Raw genomic sequence first — 20,110 nt, 5'->3', positions numbered from 1 at the left:
CATAACCCAAACTTCTGCAACTCCTTCTGCACCTCTGCCCCATGTTACAACCCTCTCCCAGATCCTGCACCCCCTCCTACATCTCTCCTCCAGGTCAGGTCAGAATCCTCTCCTGCACCCATACCCCCTCCCTGACTCTGCACTCCCTGCTGCACCCCAACCCCCTGCTACAGGTCACAGCCCACTCCTTCACCCAAACTCCCTTCCAGAACCCCATCCTCTACCCTGACTTCCTTCTGCATTCAATCTCCATCCCAGGCCTGGCACACCCCATTAATATCATGGAAGACTGCGACCCTTGACCACTTACCAAATTTCTAGAGTGGCTCCCATCAAATATTATTGTCCCCTCCCCCTCCACTTTAAAGCACAGCAGGCTGGGCCCTCATTGTCTCAGGGATGACTTGCTGTTCCAGGACCTGCTCTCAGTGGGCCCTCTGATGCTGGCAGAGTCCATCTTAGGCTTCCAGGTGAGTTCTGTCCTGCTGATAATCTGTCACTCTTAGAGCTTGCCTGCACTGGGATAAAAACCACTACAGCCCTGCAAATCCATGGCTCTCGGCTTTATACCTGTGGGTATCCGCAGCTGCAGGTATGGATGTGGGTAGCCAGGGCTCTGATGTGCATAGCTCAAGTTGTGTAGCTTATTTTGAGCTAAGGATGCGGAGTAGACAAAGGAGGGCTAGTGGCATTCATCATGGAGACAAAGCAAAGTGAAGACTTGGCCCCTGTTGCATGGAGCTGAGGGTTTGAATGTGTGTGTCAAGGAATGGGATTTTCAAACGGGGCCAACACTAGCCCTAGCTCTGCTCCTGTTGAAAACAAGGGGAGTTTTAGCATTGGACTGAATGGGAGCAAAGTCAGCCAAGGTGAGCAGCTTTGGAAAATGCTACCCATTGTGAAGTTAATGATAGAAGCGCTGAAAGTACAACAAAGAGACAGGTTGGATTGCATCCCGTTACCAATGCCCCATATTTCTAATCAAAGGGGATTATAAGGTTTAAATTGAAAACTAAGCATAGAGAATGTTTTATGCATGGGATATTGACTCTTAATTCTTTTATCTCTGAGATTAGCTTCCTTGCTCTGTTTTAATTATTTCCAGTGGGGTTTACTGGAATTTTATCTGTTGCTGGGGATCCTTGTAAGAATAAGCTACATGCTACATGCATTTGAATTGTGGCGAAGGCATCACAAACAGCATCAATTAAAAGAATCAAAACTGATAGGGCCATAGACAAAGAGAAAAGGAGTAAATTCCACAATGGCCAGGACTTTAATTCGTGGAAATAATTATAACAGAGAATGGAAATAATGTTCTTAGTGAATCAGTCAACTTTGAACCAAGAGGATGCAAAAGAACTGCCCTTTAAGGGTATTCCAGAGGTAATAAAAATAGCATGAAGGAGCAATTTTGTGTTTTCTTTTCCAGGGGGTTATATCTAGGAACAATAATACGAGAAACTCTCTGTTTAAATAATTTGTCCTGAGAAGTTATTTTCTCCAAGAAGATCCATAAATTGGAGTGGGAAGAGAGCCTGAGACTCCTTACCAGCTCCTACCACAAGGAGCAGCGTGAAACCCTTAAGGATCAGTGGGAGGATGCTAGGTCATTGGTGACCCCTTGTAGAAGACACCAGTGGTGAGAGAGGTGAGAGCCCAGGTTCTAGATAAATTCATGGAGGTTAGGTCCATCAATGGCTATTAGCCAGGATGGGATGGAATGGTGTCCCTAGCCTCTGTTTGTCAAAGGCTGGGAATGGGGGGCAGGGGAGGAATCACATGATGATTCCCTGTTCTGTTTACTCCCTCTAGGCCACCTGGCATTGGCCACTGTCGGCAGACAGGATACTGGTCTAGATGGACCTTTGGTCTGACCCAGTATGTCCGTTCCTATGTTCTCTGTCAGCAAGAGTTCTGGGGTTTCTTGCATATTCCCCTGGCATCACAGAGGGGAGCTGCAGACCTGTCATTTAAAACTCAAATTTAAGTGACTCCTAAAATGTTTGTGGGAAAAATTGCCAGAGGAGCTGGTAAAACTTCCTACTTGCAGCCTTCACCCCACATGCATTTTCATTCCATCTTGCAAGTTCTGCTAAACATCATAACAGCCTGTCTGTGGGCAAAGGCATTTCGCTCGGACAAAGCAGACCATTGAGAACTTTGCTGTTTGAGCATAAAGAAGCAGTGTCCTTTGAAATGTGATGTGGTGCTTTCCAGACAGGCCTGATGAAAATCCCATTTGTGTGGCTTCAAGGACGGCTGCACGTTCTTTGAAACGCTTCCTCTTGGCTTGGCAGAGTTGCAGGCATTGGTGATGTGGGACAACACAGGCCCGGCCTCATTGACAGACCCTAGGCCTATGAAATCCTTGGCACGCCATGGCGGGACCTGTGTGAAGTGTTAAGCTATAATTAAATGACTGACTGTAATTTTCTCAGTTTCACTCAAGGCACCACGGAGTCTAATTCCCATTGTACACTGCCGGCTTATGTGTAGAGACATGAATAGCTTTGCTATGGAGCTTTCACAGAACAGCATGAGGAGCCCGTTGTATTTGGGGTTTTCACTCCCTTTCCAAGAAATCAGTGGAAAGGATTTTCTTACAGGGTGGATCTATACCAGGAGGGCCTGTCTCACAGGCCAATAACTCTGGTGACCACCATCAGGAGAAACAGGGAGTTTCAAAGCACCGTGCTGTACACAAGGGACAGAGAGACCTTTGTGACTGACCTAACTTGTTGTACTAACCTTCTCTGCCTGTCCAAAGGGCAGCCATACTGAAGTGGGCATTACTTAGCTCTTCTTTTTCTCTGCAGTCCCAGCCATCACAAACAGGATAATATTTTGTGCGAAAAGTGAAAAGCAGGCCTATTTTGTCAAGAAAAAAGGATTGTTTATCTCTTTAGCCAATAAGTTCTATACACTTGTCATATACCCATCCTTGAAACTAAGCACCATTTTACCCACAAAGCTCCCCAGAAGTTTTGTGGTGCAACTGGACATCAAGCAGAACTCTCCTGAATTAATGTTTTGTTGCAGATCTGATTTTGGAAGTGCAAGGTGTCCAACCAATGTACGGACAGGCTGTTCTTGTGGTATTTTTAGCCTTGCAAGAAGAACCAAAAATACGGCGTAGTCTGTGTCTCTAGAAGCAAAGCTGTCCATTACACCTCTTATGAGTGCTTCTCCGAGACCAAGGGGCTTGTGACACTCAAGTAACTGGCGGTTATTATTCTGATGCCTTTGATGCTCATCTGTCAAAGGAATCTAAAAAATGTAGCCATGCAGGACTGCTACTGAGAGGGCAAGATGGGGAAAATTAGTGTCCATCTTGTATGAAGGAGACATTTTAGATGATTACCTCCCTCTTGCTATGATGCCTTATGTATTACTAATAGCTTGGATGCATTTTCTCCCTCAGCCAAGGCAGCTAAGTCTTCTCTGTCCATAGAACTGCACTATCTCAGCAGTTTCAGCAGAAGCTCTCTGGTGAGTTACTCGATTGTGCAGCATTGGAATATTGTTTTGCAGCATTTTTTCCAGGGAGACAGAATGCTCCTGGTATTGCAGGTAACATCTCACACATACCACGCATTCCTGCTGCTCTGGAAATCCAGGAACTATTAGCACTTAGCCTCTCTCTCAGAGATGCATACCTTGCTCACAGCATGCATGGCTACATCCCCAGGTTCTATATTGGCTTTCTGCAAAGAGCAGCTGTCTACAGATTTACTTTGGGTCACCCCAGAGTAGATTTCTTTGGACACCAGCATAGTTGCTATGCTGCTAGCTCTCCAGCTTGTAAATTTTTTCTCTTCTCCAATTACACATGCAGGCTCCCTTTGGACTATCGATGCTAGATGCCAGCCTGGCATTTTGCTCCATTTTTGCTCAATCGGTCGGTGTTATTCCTGCCTTCTCCTGGCTGCCCATATAAGAATTCATTGTCCTTGCAGTTTGTTCTGAGCAGCATCTGCTCAGAGCAGCAGAAATAATCTCCTCTAAGCAAGGCTGCTATTGAACTTGGCCCAGAAGACTCCCCAAAGACCTCGCATCCCTAATGAAGGGCAGAACTCTCCCGGGGGAGGGAGGGAATGTTCCATTTGTGTCACTGCCCCAGCTGCAAACCACTTGCCCCATGGCGGGCAAAACTGGGGGTGGGGGGATTCTGGGTTGAGGTCCCACTGAAGTAACACATCCTTGAACTTCACCAGATGGTTAGTGTCTGTGTAGAAAAACTCAAGGGGTCTGCCTATGGGGACGTTTAATCTGTGGAGTGTGTGTGTGTAACATTTCTTCTTGCAGTCCCATGCCTTTGTCCCTTACACATTTGGTATCCTTTTTTCCTTCATTCAGACCCCTCCCAAGGCATACGTGTAGCAATACCATTGTGAAGTCCCCAGGCTTTTATGGACCAGTAAGCACACGCTAGTGATGATGGCCCTTTGCTCCATCCCCTTTTGCTCTCTGCTTTCCACTTGTTGCTACATCCTTTCCTGTTCACTGCTTCCATCAGCTGTGCCTGCCAGGTGCCTTTGAGCTGCCTCTGTGGCGACATCTCTGCGTCCCTGGTCGCGCGTCCGTGTGAGTGAGGAGCTGTTCCACAAAACACATGCCAGCACACTGCAGAATATCAACAAAACTCTCATTTAATAGGTGTTAACCTGAGGATTGCTCTGACAGAGGTTGGCAGCCCGGGGACTGCCCCCGAACAAAGGAAAGGGAAACCAGGTTGCTTTCTTTAGCAGTGCACAGACATCTGATCTCAAACAATTGGTCAAAGAAAGAGTTAAAAATGCTGTAGCTACTCCTTACAAAATACATTCAGAGATGAGACCCAACTTGCATTCTAAGGGTTCTGCTTGCACCTAGATAACTAACCAGCCAAAGAAAAGAAAAATCAGGAAGGCAAAGAGAGAAAAAAACATGAAAGCAAACCCCACAGCCTTGGTGTTGCTGTAATTTTCCATTTGGCTATGTCGTTCCCTCAGAGATGTTAGAAAAATATATTTACTTAATTTTTTTCCTCTTCTCAATGTAGTTTGCTTTGCTTTCCTGGAATATAGAGCTATATAGAACTGTGCACTTATTTCTATCAAGATCAAGAGTTAAAAGCCAACTGTCCAGTAACTAACGATATAAAAAGGCTGCGTACAATATATGGCTTTTGCATCTACATCCAAAGCGGACTCGCAGATTATGTTGGCAGGGTAGGGGGCTTGGACTGCAGTGAAGCATTGATCCGGGAATGAATCAGTGGTTTGGAATTTGCTGCGGGACCACATCCAGCTCCTAGGAATGTCGGCTTTACAAAATGATAACTTACTGAAATACACATAGATCCTTTGGTTTGACTCCTTTTTTTTTAAGCAAGAACTCAGAGGCTACAGGGCTCCTGTAATAGCCCCCTCTTGGTGTGGGTGTGGGAGAGTGTCAGAATAGGGTTGCACGGAGCCATCCTAAATTGTGCGCAGCTAGAGAAATTTGTTCCTGCTTTGGGCAAGGTAAACAGCTGGTCTCCCTAAACTTCTCCACCCTCTCCTTAGACATAAAGGACATGGTCACTGCTGATGGACACCCATGTTGCAGAACAAACGGCAGGTTAGAGGAGTGACGGCAGACTCCTTTCTGAGGCTGGAGCACAAACCTGGGCAGGCGTTGGGAGGAGTACGGGAGAATCAGAGTCAAGCAGGCTGAGAGAACCGCTGCTCTTCTCCTGTTGGCTCTGAAAGCTTCCTCACTGCCTTTTCACAGATGAAGGGCTTTTGAAAAGGCTACAAACATTTAGAGCAGTAGGTATTCCGCTGCATGGTTCTCAGTGGCAGCTCAGCTAACGACGGGCCCCCTCCTCTCTGCTGTTGCTGTTCTGTGGACAGGCCGGCCAAAGAGTTTGCAGGGCCCAGGGCGGCATGCTTTGGTTGGCTGTGCTGCATGGCCAGCTGGCTCCCAGCCAGGGCAGCGAGTGCATGGCCAGGTGGGTGGGCACCGAGCAGTACGGCACCCTAAAGGTGGGGGCCCCAGGCAAGCCCTGCTCACCTTGCCCAAAGGCCGGGCCTGTCTGTGGAGCCCACGTCTGATGTATAATAACCATAAATAGGCCCATCAGTCAATATATGTGTGTGTGTGTGTGTGTGTGTGTGTGTGTGTGTGTGTGTGTGTGTAAACAGAGCAGTTGTTCCACATATCTGTGTTTGAAGGGGTCCTGAAACTCCTGGCCTCCTTCTGTTGCTACTGCCACAGCATCAGTGGTTGGAGACCCGGGGCCCCTTTAAATTGCTACCAGGGAGCCATGCTGGGCACTCTGTGCGGCTTTGCAGGGAGGCCAAGCACTGTGTTCCAGGTGGCACCAAGGACTAACAGCCCTCAGCCCTGCCTCTTCTGCCTGAGGTTCCACCCTTTCTGGGAGCATGGAGCCAGGAATCCCCACCCACATCCCATCCCCTGGCCACTGGTTTCTGTCGGTCCCACTGAGCGTAGATCTGCCCACTCCAGACTTTGGGGCCTGAATTTCCCCTCCCCCTCAAATTCTGGGAGCCCAAACTCTGCCTGACATGAAGTTCAGATGCAAACCTCACAGCTATCTAGCACAGTGGTAGGTAAACTGAGGCCCATTGGGGTTCTACGTATGGCCCACAAGACATTTGGTATATTGTTGCCCATGCACAGGGATGCCAGATTCTGCTGGTTTCTGTCCATGTTGGTTCCCCCTGCCCATCTGTGTATTAATAAAGTCACACACACACATACACACACACAAAAGAAAGGGCAGGTGAAGTGAGGTGCGTGCTGTTCCCTCTGCATCCAACCAGAGCACTGCTCCAGGTCAACTGACCACCCTGCAAATTCTAGACACACAAGCACAGTTGGCAGAACGGCCTTCTCCTGGGAGACTGCCTTGGTGACAACCACCTTGCAGCGCACGGAGATGAAGGATGACCCTCATGTGGCCCACTCACTAGCCTAGGCTGCCCATCTCTGCACTAGCACTTGATGCCAAGCCCCAAGCCCACTAGCCTCTTGACGCCATCCCCGCTTTATGGCTTATGAGCTTTGGAGAGCATGGAGGGAGACCTAGCCCTCCACCTCTCCCTCTTGAGCCTCATTTTTACTCCCAGGCTCTCTGATCCCGTTTTCAGAGGAAACGGAACTCAAATGAGCATGAGGCAGGGGACCAGGGGGTCTCCTCTGCCTGACAGCTTCAGGGCTACACAGCCCCTACAACTGCTCCCTCCACCCGGGGGTGACTGTCAGCACCAGAGTTTGGGTCAGCTACGAGCCCCTGAGGGATGCCCCGTGACAGAGCTGACATCTGCGAAGAGCGCACGTGGAAGGGTGACCTTGCACCGATGAAGCAGCAAATATGTGTCTAAAGATAATGGCAGTGTCTGGGATGCTGTGACTAGAATGTCAACAGCCAGCACAGGAGCGTGCTCAGGCCTGCCACATCTGCTGCCAAAGCCAGTGATGAGAGAGACGGGCAAGGCGCTGGGCAGGAAGAGGTGGGGAGGAGAATGTAGGTGGAGGATGGGGCACATTTGCTCATGTTTAAACCAGTGTAACTCCATTGAGTCCAGCGTGGTTCCTCAGATTTAATCTGACGTAACCATGGCCCTGATCCAGCAAAGTGCTTAGGCACATGCTTAACGTTAGGCATGGGAGTAGTAGAGTCATCCTCCTGGGGCTGCTCCTGTGTTTACAGACCAGTAGGTGCTTAAAGTCAGAAGTTCTTAACCTCTTCCGTACTCAGGCAGGATCATGGGTGGTGGGTAACGTAGACAAGGGAAGGCATTGTCTTCCCAAAATTGCCTACAGTGCCCAGCTGCCCTGGAGGGGCTGGGCCAGCAACCAGTTCCCCGGCTGCCAAAGAGAGTTGAGGCCGTGGTGCGGTGGGGTTGTTGAAGGGTCATGGTCTTGGGGGAAGGGGTGTGGCTTCGGGCAGAAGGGGTGGGGCTTCAGCTTGCCTTCCCCAGCTGAGCCTTCAAGGTGGTTGTGACTCCTGATACTGAGGGTTTGCAATCTCCAGGCTAAGAAGTCGTGCTCTCAGCAAAACACATGGTAAAACAGCTTGCTGGATCATGGCCTACAAGCTGAATTAGGCCTTGGAAATGCATAGTGAGTTTTACTGTTGATCTCCAGCACTAGCCTGCCTCCCAAACTCCAAAGAAGGTTATAAATAAAGAGTTAAGTTATTAGGAATGAATGAAACAGCTCAAATAACATCAGATCACATTTTAAATGCCATGTGTGTGTTCAGCCCCATTCTAACTGGAAAGCGGAGGGTGCAGCTCCTTCCCACCGTTTCTGAGCAGGGTTCACCACTTTGTAAAGTCTGACAAGGGAACAAAACACGCACCCCACACTACAGGAGAGAGAAAGCGGTAAAGACACCAGCAGGGAAGGTCTTCATGTCGCAAATGCAAATTCACAACGGCACGATCCCCGAAGAATTTAGACTCGGCGATGTGTTTGCCACGACATCTTCTCAGCGATGACTGGTGACCATTCTTTTTTCTCATGCAGGGAATTCATTAACAGCTAATAGCAGCAGATGGATAATTGAAAGAAAGCCACCCACTGGGTGGAACTAGATATGGGCTGGGAAAAACCAAGCCTTTCTGTTCTGGGTAGAGTCAGTTCCCCCAAGCCTTATCTTCATCATCTCGGATAATAGTCATCTGGGACTCCTGTGAGGTTTCTGAGTTTTAGCGCCATATCCACAGTTTTAATATAGGTGCTAATCATTTTTCTCATCTCAGGTGTGTAGGGGTCATATTCCAGCTTCCTCAGCCCAGAGCGCTTAAAGTTTCCATCTTTTTGGCCCTCGACACACAAGAGTCTGTCCTCAAAGACCGTGGTGCCCAGGAGGCTCACCATCCTCTTCAGCTGGACAAAGAGATCTCGCTTCAGGTCCTCAAAGTGCACCACCAGGACATTTTTGCCGTATTTCAACCAATCCAAGGTGTGAGTGGCCCACCAGGGGGCGTAATTCTTGATGAATTCTGGCCACTCTGAGAGAAGCAAAGAAAAACCATTAACAAAAGTATCAGTCACTGCCTGTTTGAAGTCACTAGACACAAGGTGGGCCTCTCGTTTCCTAAGCTATCCATTAGTAATATCCATTAGTAATATCGTTCATGATACGGCAGCACGGTGCAAGAGCAACAGTTCCCCTGTGGGAACTAAAAACTCAACCCCTGACCTCATGATATTGCAACGCAAGATTCAAATCCTTCTCCGCTGGATCTCAAAGAGATTGCTCAAGCAGGGCTGGATTGATGCACAGGCAAACTAAGCAGGTGCCTGTGCCCCTGATTTGGGGGGAGAAGACCCAAACTAGAGTGACATTGCGACCCCCCATGGTTGCCAGAGGCCTGGGGATGGATCAAACCAGCCAGCGAGGAAGACACACAGCATTTGGTCTAAGTGTGAGAAGGGGAAGTGTGCTATTAGTGTAGATGGGAGCCAGGACATCAGGACTTCATGACAGGTGAGGTTTTTAGAAGTGGTCCAGAGGAGAGGGGGATGCATTAGCACTCATATTGACTGCGTCTAGGAACCTGTTCCAATCCCAGGGGTAGTTAGGAGCCAGTCCTGGAGTCAGCATTGGGGGAAAGAATTGGAGGGGGCTGAGGCTTAGGCAAGGAGGATGGGGTGCAGATATCTGGCAGGCTGAAGACTTGATAGCAGTATCTACTCTGGGTCACGGATTGTGCTGTGGGTGTGTTCTTCACCCTGACTCAGGCTGCCCAAGGGATATACGGTCTTAGAGCTTTTAGCACGGGAACGTTTTCCCCAGGCTTGTCTGAGATGCATCCACTTCTCTTCCTCAACAAGGAGGGACAAGTGAGAGAGGGAATTAGACAGGGAATGTGTGTGTCAAATGCCCTGGCAGTAGATATGGCTTGTTTTCTTCCTTCCTGCCATCAGCCTGCATTCCTTTCCTTTTCCCAGAAGAACACAGACTCATAGAACACTAGAACTGGAAGGAACCTCAAGAGGTCATTGATTCCAGGCTACTGCCTTCACGGCAGGACCAAGCACCAGCTAGACCATCTCTGACAGATGTCTGTCCAACCTACTCTTAAATATTCCCCTGTGACAGAGATTCCATAACCTCCCTAGGCTGAAGCTCCCCTCCATAGGAAGGCAGGCTCTCTGAAACGTTAGTGTTGTGCTGTTGCGCTCTCCCTTTGAGCCTTCAAGCAAGCCCAGGAGTCACATCACTGTATGTCTTGCTTGCTCTGTACGCTCAGGCCAGTGACCTGCCTTCTCTGTGTCTCATTGCCCATTCCTGTAAAAAGGGATCGTGAGTTATACTTGTTGTGATACATGCCTAATTTACTAGGGTGTAACAAGGTCTAATTAATGAATATTCAGGTGTGGGGTGAAAATCAGACCCATGCTATGGCTAAGAGGTCCACGCCGAATTCCCATTCATTTTAACCGGAAACAGGTATCCAAAGTCTTATCCGGGTTGAACGTCTTAATGCCTATATGAAAACCCTCCATTCCCAGCCCCTCTATAAAATACAATGAGATCTTCTAACAACAGGCAGGAGAAGTGTGCAAATTATGATGATAATGAAGGCAATATAAAATGCGTGCTTATAAAATTTACAGATGACACCGTGGAGGGCAGAATTTGAATGAAAAATGACCTTAACAAATTGGAGAATTGATTTGAAATCAATCAGATGAAATTAAATGAAGATAAATGCCAAGTGCTTTACTTAGGAAGGAAAAATCAACTGCACAACTATAAAATGGGGAGTAACTGGCGAGGCAGTCGTATGGCTACACAGGATCATGTGTAGTGAATAAAAGTCGGCAGTCTGAGACAACAGCGAAAAAGGCTCAGGTTCCGAGGTGTATTAGCAGGCATATTCTATGCAAGACATGGAGGTAGTTGTCTTGCTCTGCTCAGCACAGGTAAAAATCTAGCTGCATTGCTATGTCCAGTTCTGGGCACCACTCTTTTAAAGGGAACAATGAAAATGATCTGAGGTTTAGAACCCCTGGCCTGTGAGGCAAGGTAAAACAAACTGGGCCTTGTAGGGTCTTGAGAAAAGAGGACTGTGGCAGGAAGACCTGAGAACAGTCTTCACATATATTCAGGGGTGTTACAAAAAGGGTGGTAGTCAATTGTTCTCCATGTCCATTGATGGCAGTGTAACGCCAGCAGGAGGACCTGAACCTGGGACCTCTGAGCTGGCTGTCATTGAAGGCTGTAGCGCTAACTCACGGCATGTCTACACAAGAAGTTATTTTGAAATAACTCCCCTTATTTCAAAGTAACAAGACCAACATCCACACTACCAAGCCTGTTATTTCAAAATAATAACTCCTGCTTGGGAAGAGGCATAAGCTTCTTTCAAAATAGTTATTTCTGGAGTTATTATTTCAAAATAACTTGTTTCGATATAACTCCTGGGCTACGTCTACATTGGCCCCTTCTCCGGAAGAGGCATGCAAAGCAGGCAAGTAAGAATAGGGAAATCTGTGGGGGATTTAAATATCCCCCGCGGGATTTAAATAAACATGGCCGCCGCTTTTTTTCCGGCTTGGGGAAAAGCTGGACAAGAGCGTCTAGACTGGCGCGATCCTCCGGAATAAAGCCCTTGCAAGTAGGAATAAGAGATCCTCCGGAAAAGGGCTTTATTCCAGAGGATCGTGCCAGTCTAGATGCTCTTTTCCGGCTTTTCCTCAAGCCAGAAAAAAAGCGGCGGCCATGTTTATTTAAATCCCGCAGGGGATATTTAAATCCCCCGCGGATTTCCCTATTCTGACTTGCCTGCTTTGCATGCCTATTCCAGAGAAGGGGCCAGTGTAGACGTAGCCCTCGTGTAGACATAGCCTTCTTCTCTCTCTCTGTAAGTGGTCTAAGTTCCCGTGCCTGGGACAGTGGCCCTGACCAGCAGTTGTGTGGGTTACAGCAGCACAAGGAATGATGGGCTTAGTCTACTGCCATGGAAGTGTAAGTTAGCTGTTTGGGAAAACCTTCCTAACTGTAAGGGGAGTTAAGCTCTGGTATAGGCTTCCAAGGGAGCTTGTGGAATCCCCATCATGGGAAGCGTTTAAGAATTTTCCGCTGGCATGATTTTCTGCAAATGCTTTTAATGGAAAAGTTTTCCGTTAAAAGCATTTTCGGAAAAGAGCGCCTAGATTGGCACAGACGCTTTTCTGCAAAAGCACTGTTTGCAAAAAAGCGTCCGTGCCAATCTAGACGCGCTTTTCCGCAAAAAAGCCCCGATTGCCATTTTCGCCATCGGGGCTTTTTTGCGCAAAACAAATCTGAGCTGTCTACACTGGCCCTTTTGCGCAAAAGCTTTGCGGAAAAGGACTTTTGCCCGAACGGGAGCAGCATAATATTTCCGCAAGAAGCACTGATTTCAGACAGTAGGAAGTCAGTGTTCTTGTGGAAATTCAAGCAGCCAGTCTAGACAGCTGGCAAGTTTTTCCGCAAATGCAGCTGCTTTTGCGGAAAAACTTGCCAGTCTAGGTTTGTTTGATCCTACCAGCACAAGCAGCTGGATTTGAGGACTTCTCCAGGTCCCATCCAGCCTGACATTACCATAATTCGGAGTGATTTTGACTGTGATAAATGCTGCCATATTTTAATGGTAGAAGAGGGAGGTGCTTTTCTAACACACACTTGTTCATGTCTCTGAACTATCATGTCTCTAATCTTAACTGCCACCTTACAGAACTTAACGGATCCCACATTCCTACCCCTACCGAAGTCTTTTTTCTGTTAAGGACCTTGAGTTTTTCCAATAATGGTTGAGTCACTCTCTGCAGCCCATCTGCTGAGGAGAAATCTTTTCATACTGTACGCAAACTTCATGTGAAACGCGTCACATGTCGTTGGCATCAAGTCACCTAGCTGACCTTGCCAGAAAGAGTTTTACCAAAAATTTCCTAAAACTGCATTAAGACTGAAACTTCTCATCTGTATCCCTGTACCTTTCCTCCCCTATTTGCTTCTCTTGACTCTGCTGAGGTGCTGCTTGCTTCTAAAGTCAATGGGACTGGCTCACTTTCGGTACACAGAACTGGTAAGATTTCCATGACAACAGTGTCATGTGAGCTGGAAATCTCAGCAACTGAGGCAAGGTAATGCCTGCCTTGTTTTCACTTCTACTGTTGGTGGCAACCACGGCACGGCCCCACCTCCACCCCCTTGGCATTTAATCAGCCTAGGCCCTGCATTCCTTTGTGCTACTTGGGCTTTTGGGGTTTAATCAAGGTTGCTATTACTTACCACCCGTCACTCCTGAAATTGAATGTGAATAGTTTGCCTAATCACAGCGCTGAGTTTTGAGATTGACTTTATTGTGGGTTATGGGGGAGGGAAAGCAGGTCTATATTAAGGGAGAAAGCCCACCTAAGACATGCAACTCCAGCTACGTGAATAGTGTAACTGGAGTCGACAGACTTTAGATCGATTTTCTGCGGCATCCCTACTGCAAGAGGCTAACGGGAGAGTTTCTCCTGTCAGCTTCCTTTACTCCTTGTGACTCAGTGGAATACTGGAGTTGACAGAAGCATTATCAGCAGTCAATTTAGCGGGCCTTACTAGGGATGTTAAATATCGGTTAATTGAATAGTCGAGTAACCTCATGAAATTTTATCAGTTAGTCAACTATTTGATAGTCCCCAGGGGCAGTCAGTGTACCAGAGGCAGCAGTGCAGGGTGCCAGGTGGGAGCTGGTCTCTGAGGGGAGCCAGTTTAAAAACCAGCTCCCCTCATGAACCGGCTGCCTGTCACCCTGTGCTGCTGCTTCTGAGAAAGAGGCAGCAGTACGGGGTGGCAGCAGCCCCTCTCCAGGGGTGGGTCTGAGCTCCTGGATCTGGTGAGAGCCAGAACTGAGCTGGCCTGCCTGTCCGCCCAGCTCCCAATACACTTGAAATGCAGAGCTGCAAGAGGATAGGTCCCGGACCCAGAGCAAGCCAGGACTGAGCCAGGCTCTTGGCTAGCCTGCTAAAAAATGTACTGGCAGGGAGGAGAGGGAAATGAGGGTAGTCTATAGCATTAACCGATAAGCTTTTGCTTATTGGTTAATTGGTTAATCGACTACACTGTAACATCTCTAGTCCTTACTAGACCCACTAAATCAAACCACAGGAGATTGATCTTCACAGTGTGGATCTCTGGGTAAGTGGAGACAAACCCTGCGAGAGAAAGAGAGAGAGAGACAGGGAGAGAAAGGGGGAGAGAGAGATTCCAAATGTTGTATTTTGTGATCCTCAACACCAGGAGTAGTTCAGAAAAATGGATCTGAAAGAAATGACAATGGGCTTTGTCTATGAGGTTCCACAAAGGTCTTTGGCTGGTGATTCATAATATCCTTAGTAAGATGAACTAGCCATCTGGTCCCTAGGCTGTTTATACGTGCTCCCTACTAAAAATCTTTCAACTATTCCCAAGGTTTCTTGCTAATTGATCCTCATATTAAAATCAGGTGATAAAAAGGATAATGAAATACCAATAATAAGCCACTATGCTGTTGAAACTGTAATACACATGTATCTTACAATGCATAAATGCTCTGGGTCTCTGCTCCTTCCTCTTGTCCTCCTTGAGGAACCAACGCCTGATTAATAGCTTAACTGTATTTAATTCCCCAAAGAATCATTAAAGACAGTATCTGTTTCATTAAACAGATACAGGACAATTCACCTTGTGCAATCATATCACATAAAACTTTGCTTTGGAACCACTCCAGGGATATCATAAAATTAATGTCACGGAACAAAATACTGATTTTAAAGAGCCTTCCACCCAGGCGGGTGGGAAGCACAGCTGCAACCAGGAGGGGAAATCTGATCAGTGGCTGAATTCAACAAAAGCAGCAGCCAGGAGAGAAAAAACAAGGTTTTGTCCCTCCTCACTTAGTAGCTCCACTCATTCCTACGGTACGTCAAAGCCCACTGCCTTTGCTCTGCCAGGGATCTGCTAGGCCTCCATTTTTGGAAGTTGTATTGGTATCTTAGCCACCACCACCAGCTCCCCTTAAACTGGTGGATATAGATTCCTTTCCCAGACACGCACAAATGTGAATCTGGGCCACAGCAGTAAGCAGAGTCACTTCAGTTCCACCATGCAGTGTGACTGAGGTGTCAGAATTTGGCCCATTCGTTCAATGGCATAGAGGACACTGGTTGAGAGAGAGGTTCACATTTTGGAAAGAGTGTCACAAGGAGGGAGAAAAATTGTTCTCCTTGGACTCTGAGGCTAGGACATGAAGCAATGGGATTAAACTGCAGCAAGGGAGGCTTAGGTTGGTCATTAGAGAAAACTTCCTACCTGTCAGGGTGGTTAAACACTGGAATAAATTGCCCAGGGAGGCTGTGGAATCCCCATCTCTGGAGATATTTAAGAGCAGATTAGATAAGCATCTATCAGGGATGGTCTAGATGGTACTGGGTCCTGCTATGAGGGCAGGGGACTGGACCTGATGACCTCTCGAGGTCCTTTCCAGGTCTATGATTCTAGGATTCTATTAAAGCAAGAAAAGGGTGTGAAATGTCTGCTAAATAAGGTGACTTTGATTTTTCAGCTTAGAAAGGAGATGACTTAAGGGGGAGAGATCATGATTGGTGTGAATAAGGGACAGTTATTTACTCCTTCTCATAACACAAGGACCAGGGGTCACCAAATGGAATTAATAGATAGAAACAGGCTTAAAACAAATGAAAGGAAGTATTTCTTCACACAATGCATACTCAATCCGTGGAACTCCTTGCCAGAGGATGTTGTGAAAGCCAGGACTTTACCCAGGTTCAAATAAATTCATGGAGGATAGGTCCATCAATGGCTATTAGCTGGGATGGGTAAGAATGGTGTCCCTAGCCTCTGTTTGTCAGAAGCTGGGAATGGGCAACAGGGGATGGATCACTTGATTCTCTGTTCTGTTCACTCCCTCTGGGACATCTATCATTGGCCACTGTCAGAAGACAGGCTACTGGGCTAGATGGACCTTTGATCTGACTCTGCATGACCATTGTTATGGTCTTATGAGCAACCATCTGTGCATAGCAGAGGCCATAGGACTTTCTTATATTTATTCCTGCTCAAGCGAGAGTAAATCGTTTAGAAAACCACCCAGTATTCATAAGAACCTACTTCAACCCTTGGCAAACTGTCCTCATGGTTAATTGCTCCCACCACTAAAAAATGTGCCTCTTATTTCCAGTCCAAATATGTCTAGCTTTGTCTTCCAGCCATTGGGGCTCATTATAACTTTGTCTGCTAGATTGACATGCCCGTTATCAGATGTTTGTTCCCCAGGTAGGGACCCATGGAGTGTGCTCACATCACCCTTTAACCTTCTCAGTATCCCAAGAGTGACTGAAAATCACCATTAGACAGACACCCATCAGGGATGGCCTAGAGGGTGCTTGGTTCTGCCGTGAGGGCAGGAGACTGGAGCTGATGACCTCTGAAGGAGCCTTCCAGTTCTGTGATTCTATGATTCGTGGCCCAGCATGCTCTTCCAGGCCATCTCAGGTTCTGAAGCCTACACAGACATATTGCCTCATGTGAGGCCCAAGCACCTTCCCAGGGCAGAGCAGGTGCTGGGTCAAATCCCATCGTTGGCGGAGGGGAATTTGCATGTCAAAGCTCAGCACAGCAAAAGGGCTTTCACAGCGATTTCGGCCACACAGAATGTTCCCTTGCTGAGAGTCGACTGCTGGTGTTGTGCTGAGAAATACACATTAGGCGTATTCAGATCTGAGCGGGGAAAAAACCCATCAGTGGCACAATGGCATGGATCCAAGAAAGCACATACGCTCACGTCATGCGTGGCCTAAAAAGTCCTTTCTAAGCAGAGATGCCTTCCTGGTCTGGTGCTCACAGACATTAGAATTGTCTTGGCCATAGGGAAGGGAGCTCCTCCCTCAGCCCTGCAATGGGGCTTCTTCTTAGGGGTCAATGGTGTGCCATGTTGGTGAGGGGAATTGCAGTGACTAGGCTAGTTTATGCAGTACAGTGACACACTGAAAACAGGAGGAATCCAGTCTCCAGAGTCTGTCTACACTGATCACTGCTGAATTCACTTTCAAGTGATGCAGGCATCCTTCTGAGAAAAGTAAAAATCAAGGAGATCCTGTTTTTATTCATCACGTTCATATCCATCCAGAGAGGGGTTTGCTTTTCATGATAGGGACAAAGTCCCACTCACATTTCCTGGTCTGTCACAATTTGCAGACAGACCTGGTTTGGATGCATAAATGCAGCCCCAGGGGAAGAGTCAAAGATAGGGTTTCATAGGGCTAGTTCAGAGTGCAAGCCATGGAGGCTGGAATGCCCTGGGCACCTGGCTGGAGATTAAAGTCAGATCTGGCATGAAATAAGGTAGGTGCTTTAACTCAGCGGGAAGAAAGAGGCCAGTAGTTCAGCCAGGAAAAGAAAAACAACCAGTGCCCTGTGCGTGGCCAAACTGACAGTCATTGCTGAGGAAAGGCCATGGATTAAGCTAGCAATGAAAATTTAATAATCTCTCTTTCCATGAAGAGTCGCTCCCTCTTCTTTAGGCCTGGAGGTCACTGCTGCAGGAAGAATGAGCAATGCTAGAGCTGTCTGTGCCGCACAGGAGGCTGCGTGCAGAAAGGATTCCCTCATGCCTTCAGGAGTGAGGGGAAATAACTCAGCACCAGCTTGCCCTTTTGTTGTGATTTACGCCTCTGTAGCATTCCAGACAAAGGCCCCTAAGACTAGAGCATAAAATGCTTGGAAAGGGTGAGCAGTATCTTTCTCCCCCTTTCATCATAGGTGCTTATCGGCCTCCGTCACTGCGGTATCTGAGTGTTTTGCAATCGTTACTGTATTTATTTCACAAACCCTCTGCAAGGCAGGACTGTGCTGTTATTCCCACTGTTCAGAGGAAGACCTGAGGCACTGGCACACTGAGGTGCCCATGGTCACATAGGCAGTATTTCCCATTGGATAACTGAGTGGGCTGAGAGACCTGTATTCCTGCCATTAGCCTGGTGGCAAGTCACTTACCCTCTCCATGCCTCAGTTTCCCCCATCCCACCTACACAATGTGCTTTGAGATCTATGGATGATAAGAGCAAGATATTGTTGTTATTACTCTCTCACAGGACACAGGCTTTCATCTAGGTTCAAGGGCAGTTATCCTCAAGGAGCTGGTACACATCACAGACAACAGCCCTACCACTGCTGCCAGCATACGGAGTTATTCCTTTCTTGTGGTAGAGGCTTGTGCTTTGGGGTTCACATAGGTGGCTGGCCTCATAAGGACAAATGGGCTTCAGCCCCACCAGTGACAAGAGCCACTCACCTGCTTAGGTGGGGAAAATTGAGGTGATGTGACCTGTGGGTCATGTGACACAAACAGGCCGGGGCTATATAAAAGCCAGGCCCGTGGAGAAGGATGGGGCACTCTCCAGGGTGAGAAGGCTACATTCCAAGGAAGGAGCCCTGGGAGGGCAGAAAGGCAGATCCTTGTGGCGGAGGGGCTGGGCCTAGTTGTTGTTGCTTAGAGCGCTGTTTGTTTTGTACCAAGATTAACTCAACTGGGCCCTGGACGTGAAGCCTTGTAGTTCCCTTTGGACTGTGGCATGTTTAAGAAATGCTAAGAAAGGGAAACTGAGGCAGAAACTTGCACCACCACACCCCAAGGCTAGAAGGGCGCGCATAGGAGTTGGTGCTCTGTCTACAGTGCTGAAGGTTTTGAGTTCAAACCTTGCAGGTGAATTGTGATCATTTATGAGGAGCTAATGGTATCAACGAGACTAGGGAAGGGGTTAGGTTTTTCACCATGCTCATTCCATTGCGGTAGACGGAGATTGGGCTAGAATGTGACTTGCCGAGTGAGTGCTGGACCCTAAAACCACACATCCCCAAACATGCCTGCAGCTGACCTTGGCTGATTCTGCAGTTAGTATAGTTCAGAAAACTAGCTAATATATTTCTTTCCAGAATTTCCCCCTCAAACCTAAGGGGGGGGAAATAATGTGTAGTAAAAAAAGAAAAATCTGTGCTAAAGCCCCTACTCCAATTTCCTCTTTCCTTCTCTCCTTTCCACTGCAGCACTCGTGAGCCGAGATTAATAGAACCCACGTGAATGCCAATTGCAATGAAAGCAGCCTTTTTTCACGGCACTTGTTCACAGCTATTGACAGAACCATAACTCTCCAATATAAGGTCCTGTGTTTCTAAACCTGCTTGGGCACTAAGACATATTTTCCTACTTTTACTGGACTCACTTATGCTCTGGCACTTGCCGTCAGCACTGTGACTGCTTTGCTAGTCCCTCCCTGGATAAAGAATGCTTCGGGCCAGGAATCGAGGGGCTTGAAGGAGCTAAAAATTAGATTTCCAACAGTTAAGTCTTAGGACAAACTGTACCTTCTTTTCAGTTTGTGCCATTGTTCAATATATTCTCTATTCAAGTTGTCTGGGGGAATTTCTGCAGAGAGTAATTTTTGCTTTGCTGGTTGTTTGTTAAGAATTTATTGCAAATATTCAGAATGGGTAAATTCACTGCTGGGCCGAGGCCACTTATTTCCCACCTGAGCTCTCAAACTAGGGCTTAAGTGCACTGCACTTTTTACTGAGTTCTTTTTTTTATTATTTATTTTTTCTTCTGACAGGATGAGTCATGCAGCTAAGTGACACATTGCTAATCGCAAATTCCCGAAACAAGCCAGACCACTTGCTCTTCACAAGTACCGTATATTCCGGCGTACAAGACGACCTCTGATGTTAAAAAACATCCCCCAAAAATCGGGGGTCGTCTTGTACGCCGGATGCCCCGCCGCCGGAGCCCCTCCGCGGCTTTGAAAGCCTCGGGGGAAGCCGGCGGGGGGGCATCCCAGGCGCGCATGGGCTGCCCCCCCGCCGGAGCCCCTCCGCGGCTTTGAAAGCCTCGGGGGAAGCCGGCAGCGGGGCATCCCAGGCGCGCATGGGCTGCCCCCCCGCCGGAGCCCCTCCGCGGCTTTGATGCCCCTCCGCGGCCTGGGATGCCCCGCCGCCGGCTTCCCCCGAGGCTTTCAAAGCCGCGGAGGGGCTCCGGCGGGGGGGCAGCCCATGCGTGCCTGGGATGCCCCGCCGCCGGCTTCCCCCGAGGCTTTCAAA

The 20,110-nt window shown here is 48.0% G+C and overlaps 1 protein-coding gene across 3 annotated transcripts in view; it reads right to left on the bottom strand.

Annotated features, from left to right (window-relative positions):
* Positions 1 to 20,110, bottom strand: part of WSCD2 (WSC domain sialate O sulfotransferase 2) — a 221,757-nt gene that overhangs the window by 9,173 nt on the left and 192,474 nt on the right. The window contains exon 8 of one of the 3 annotated variants that reach the window (XM_089775177.1): positions 3,666 to 9,011. The exons of 1 other annotated variant lie outside the window; for it this stretch is intronic. In XM_089775177.1, the coding sequence (XP_089631303.1) occupies positions 8,659 to 9,011 (353 nt within the window). In that variant the 3' untranslated portion in view covers positions 3,666 to 8,658. Of the gene's footprint in view, positions 1 to 3,665; positions 9,012 to 20,110 lie in introns of those variants that run through there. One more of the 3 variants, XM_075898761.2, reaches the window with a different exon arrangement.

This window comes from Pelodiscus sinensis, chromosome Z (genome assembly GCF_052426305.1).
Source record: "Pelodiscus sinensis isolate ZL-2025 chromosome Z, ASM5242630v1, whole genome shotgun sequence".
NCBI classification, from domain to species: Eukaryota; Metazoa; Chordata; order Testudines; family Trionychidae; genus Pelodiscus; species Pelodiscus sinensis.
Note: the sequence above shows the minus strand (reverse complement) of the source record. Positions and strands in the feature narration are given on the sequence as shown.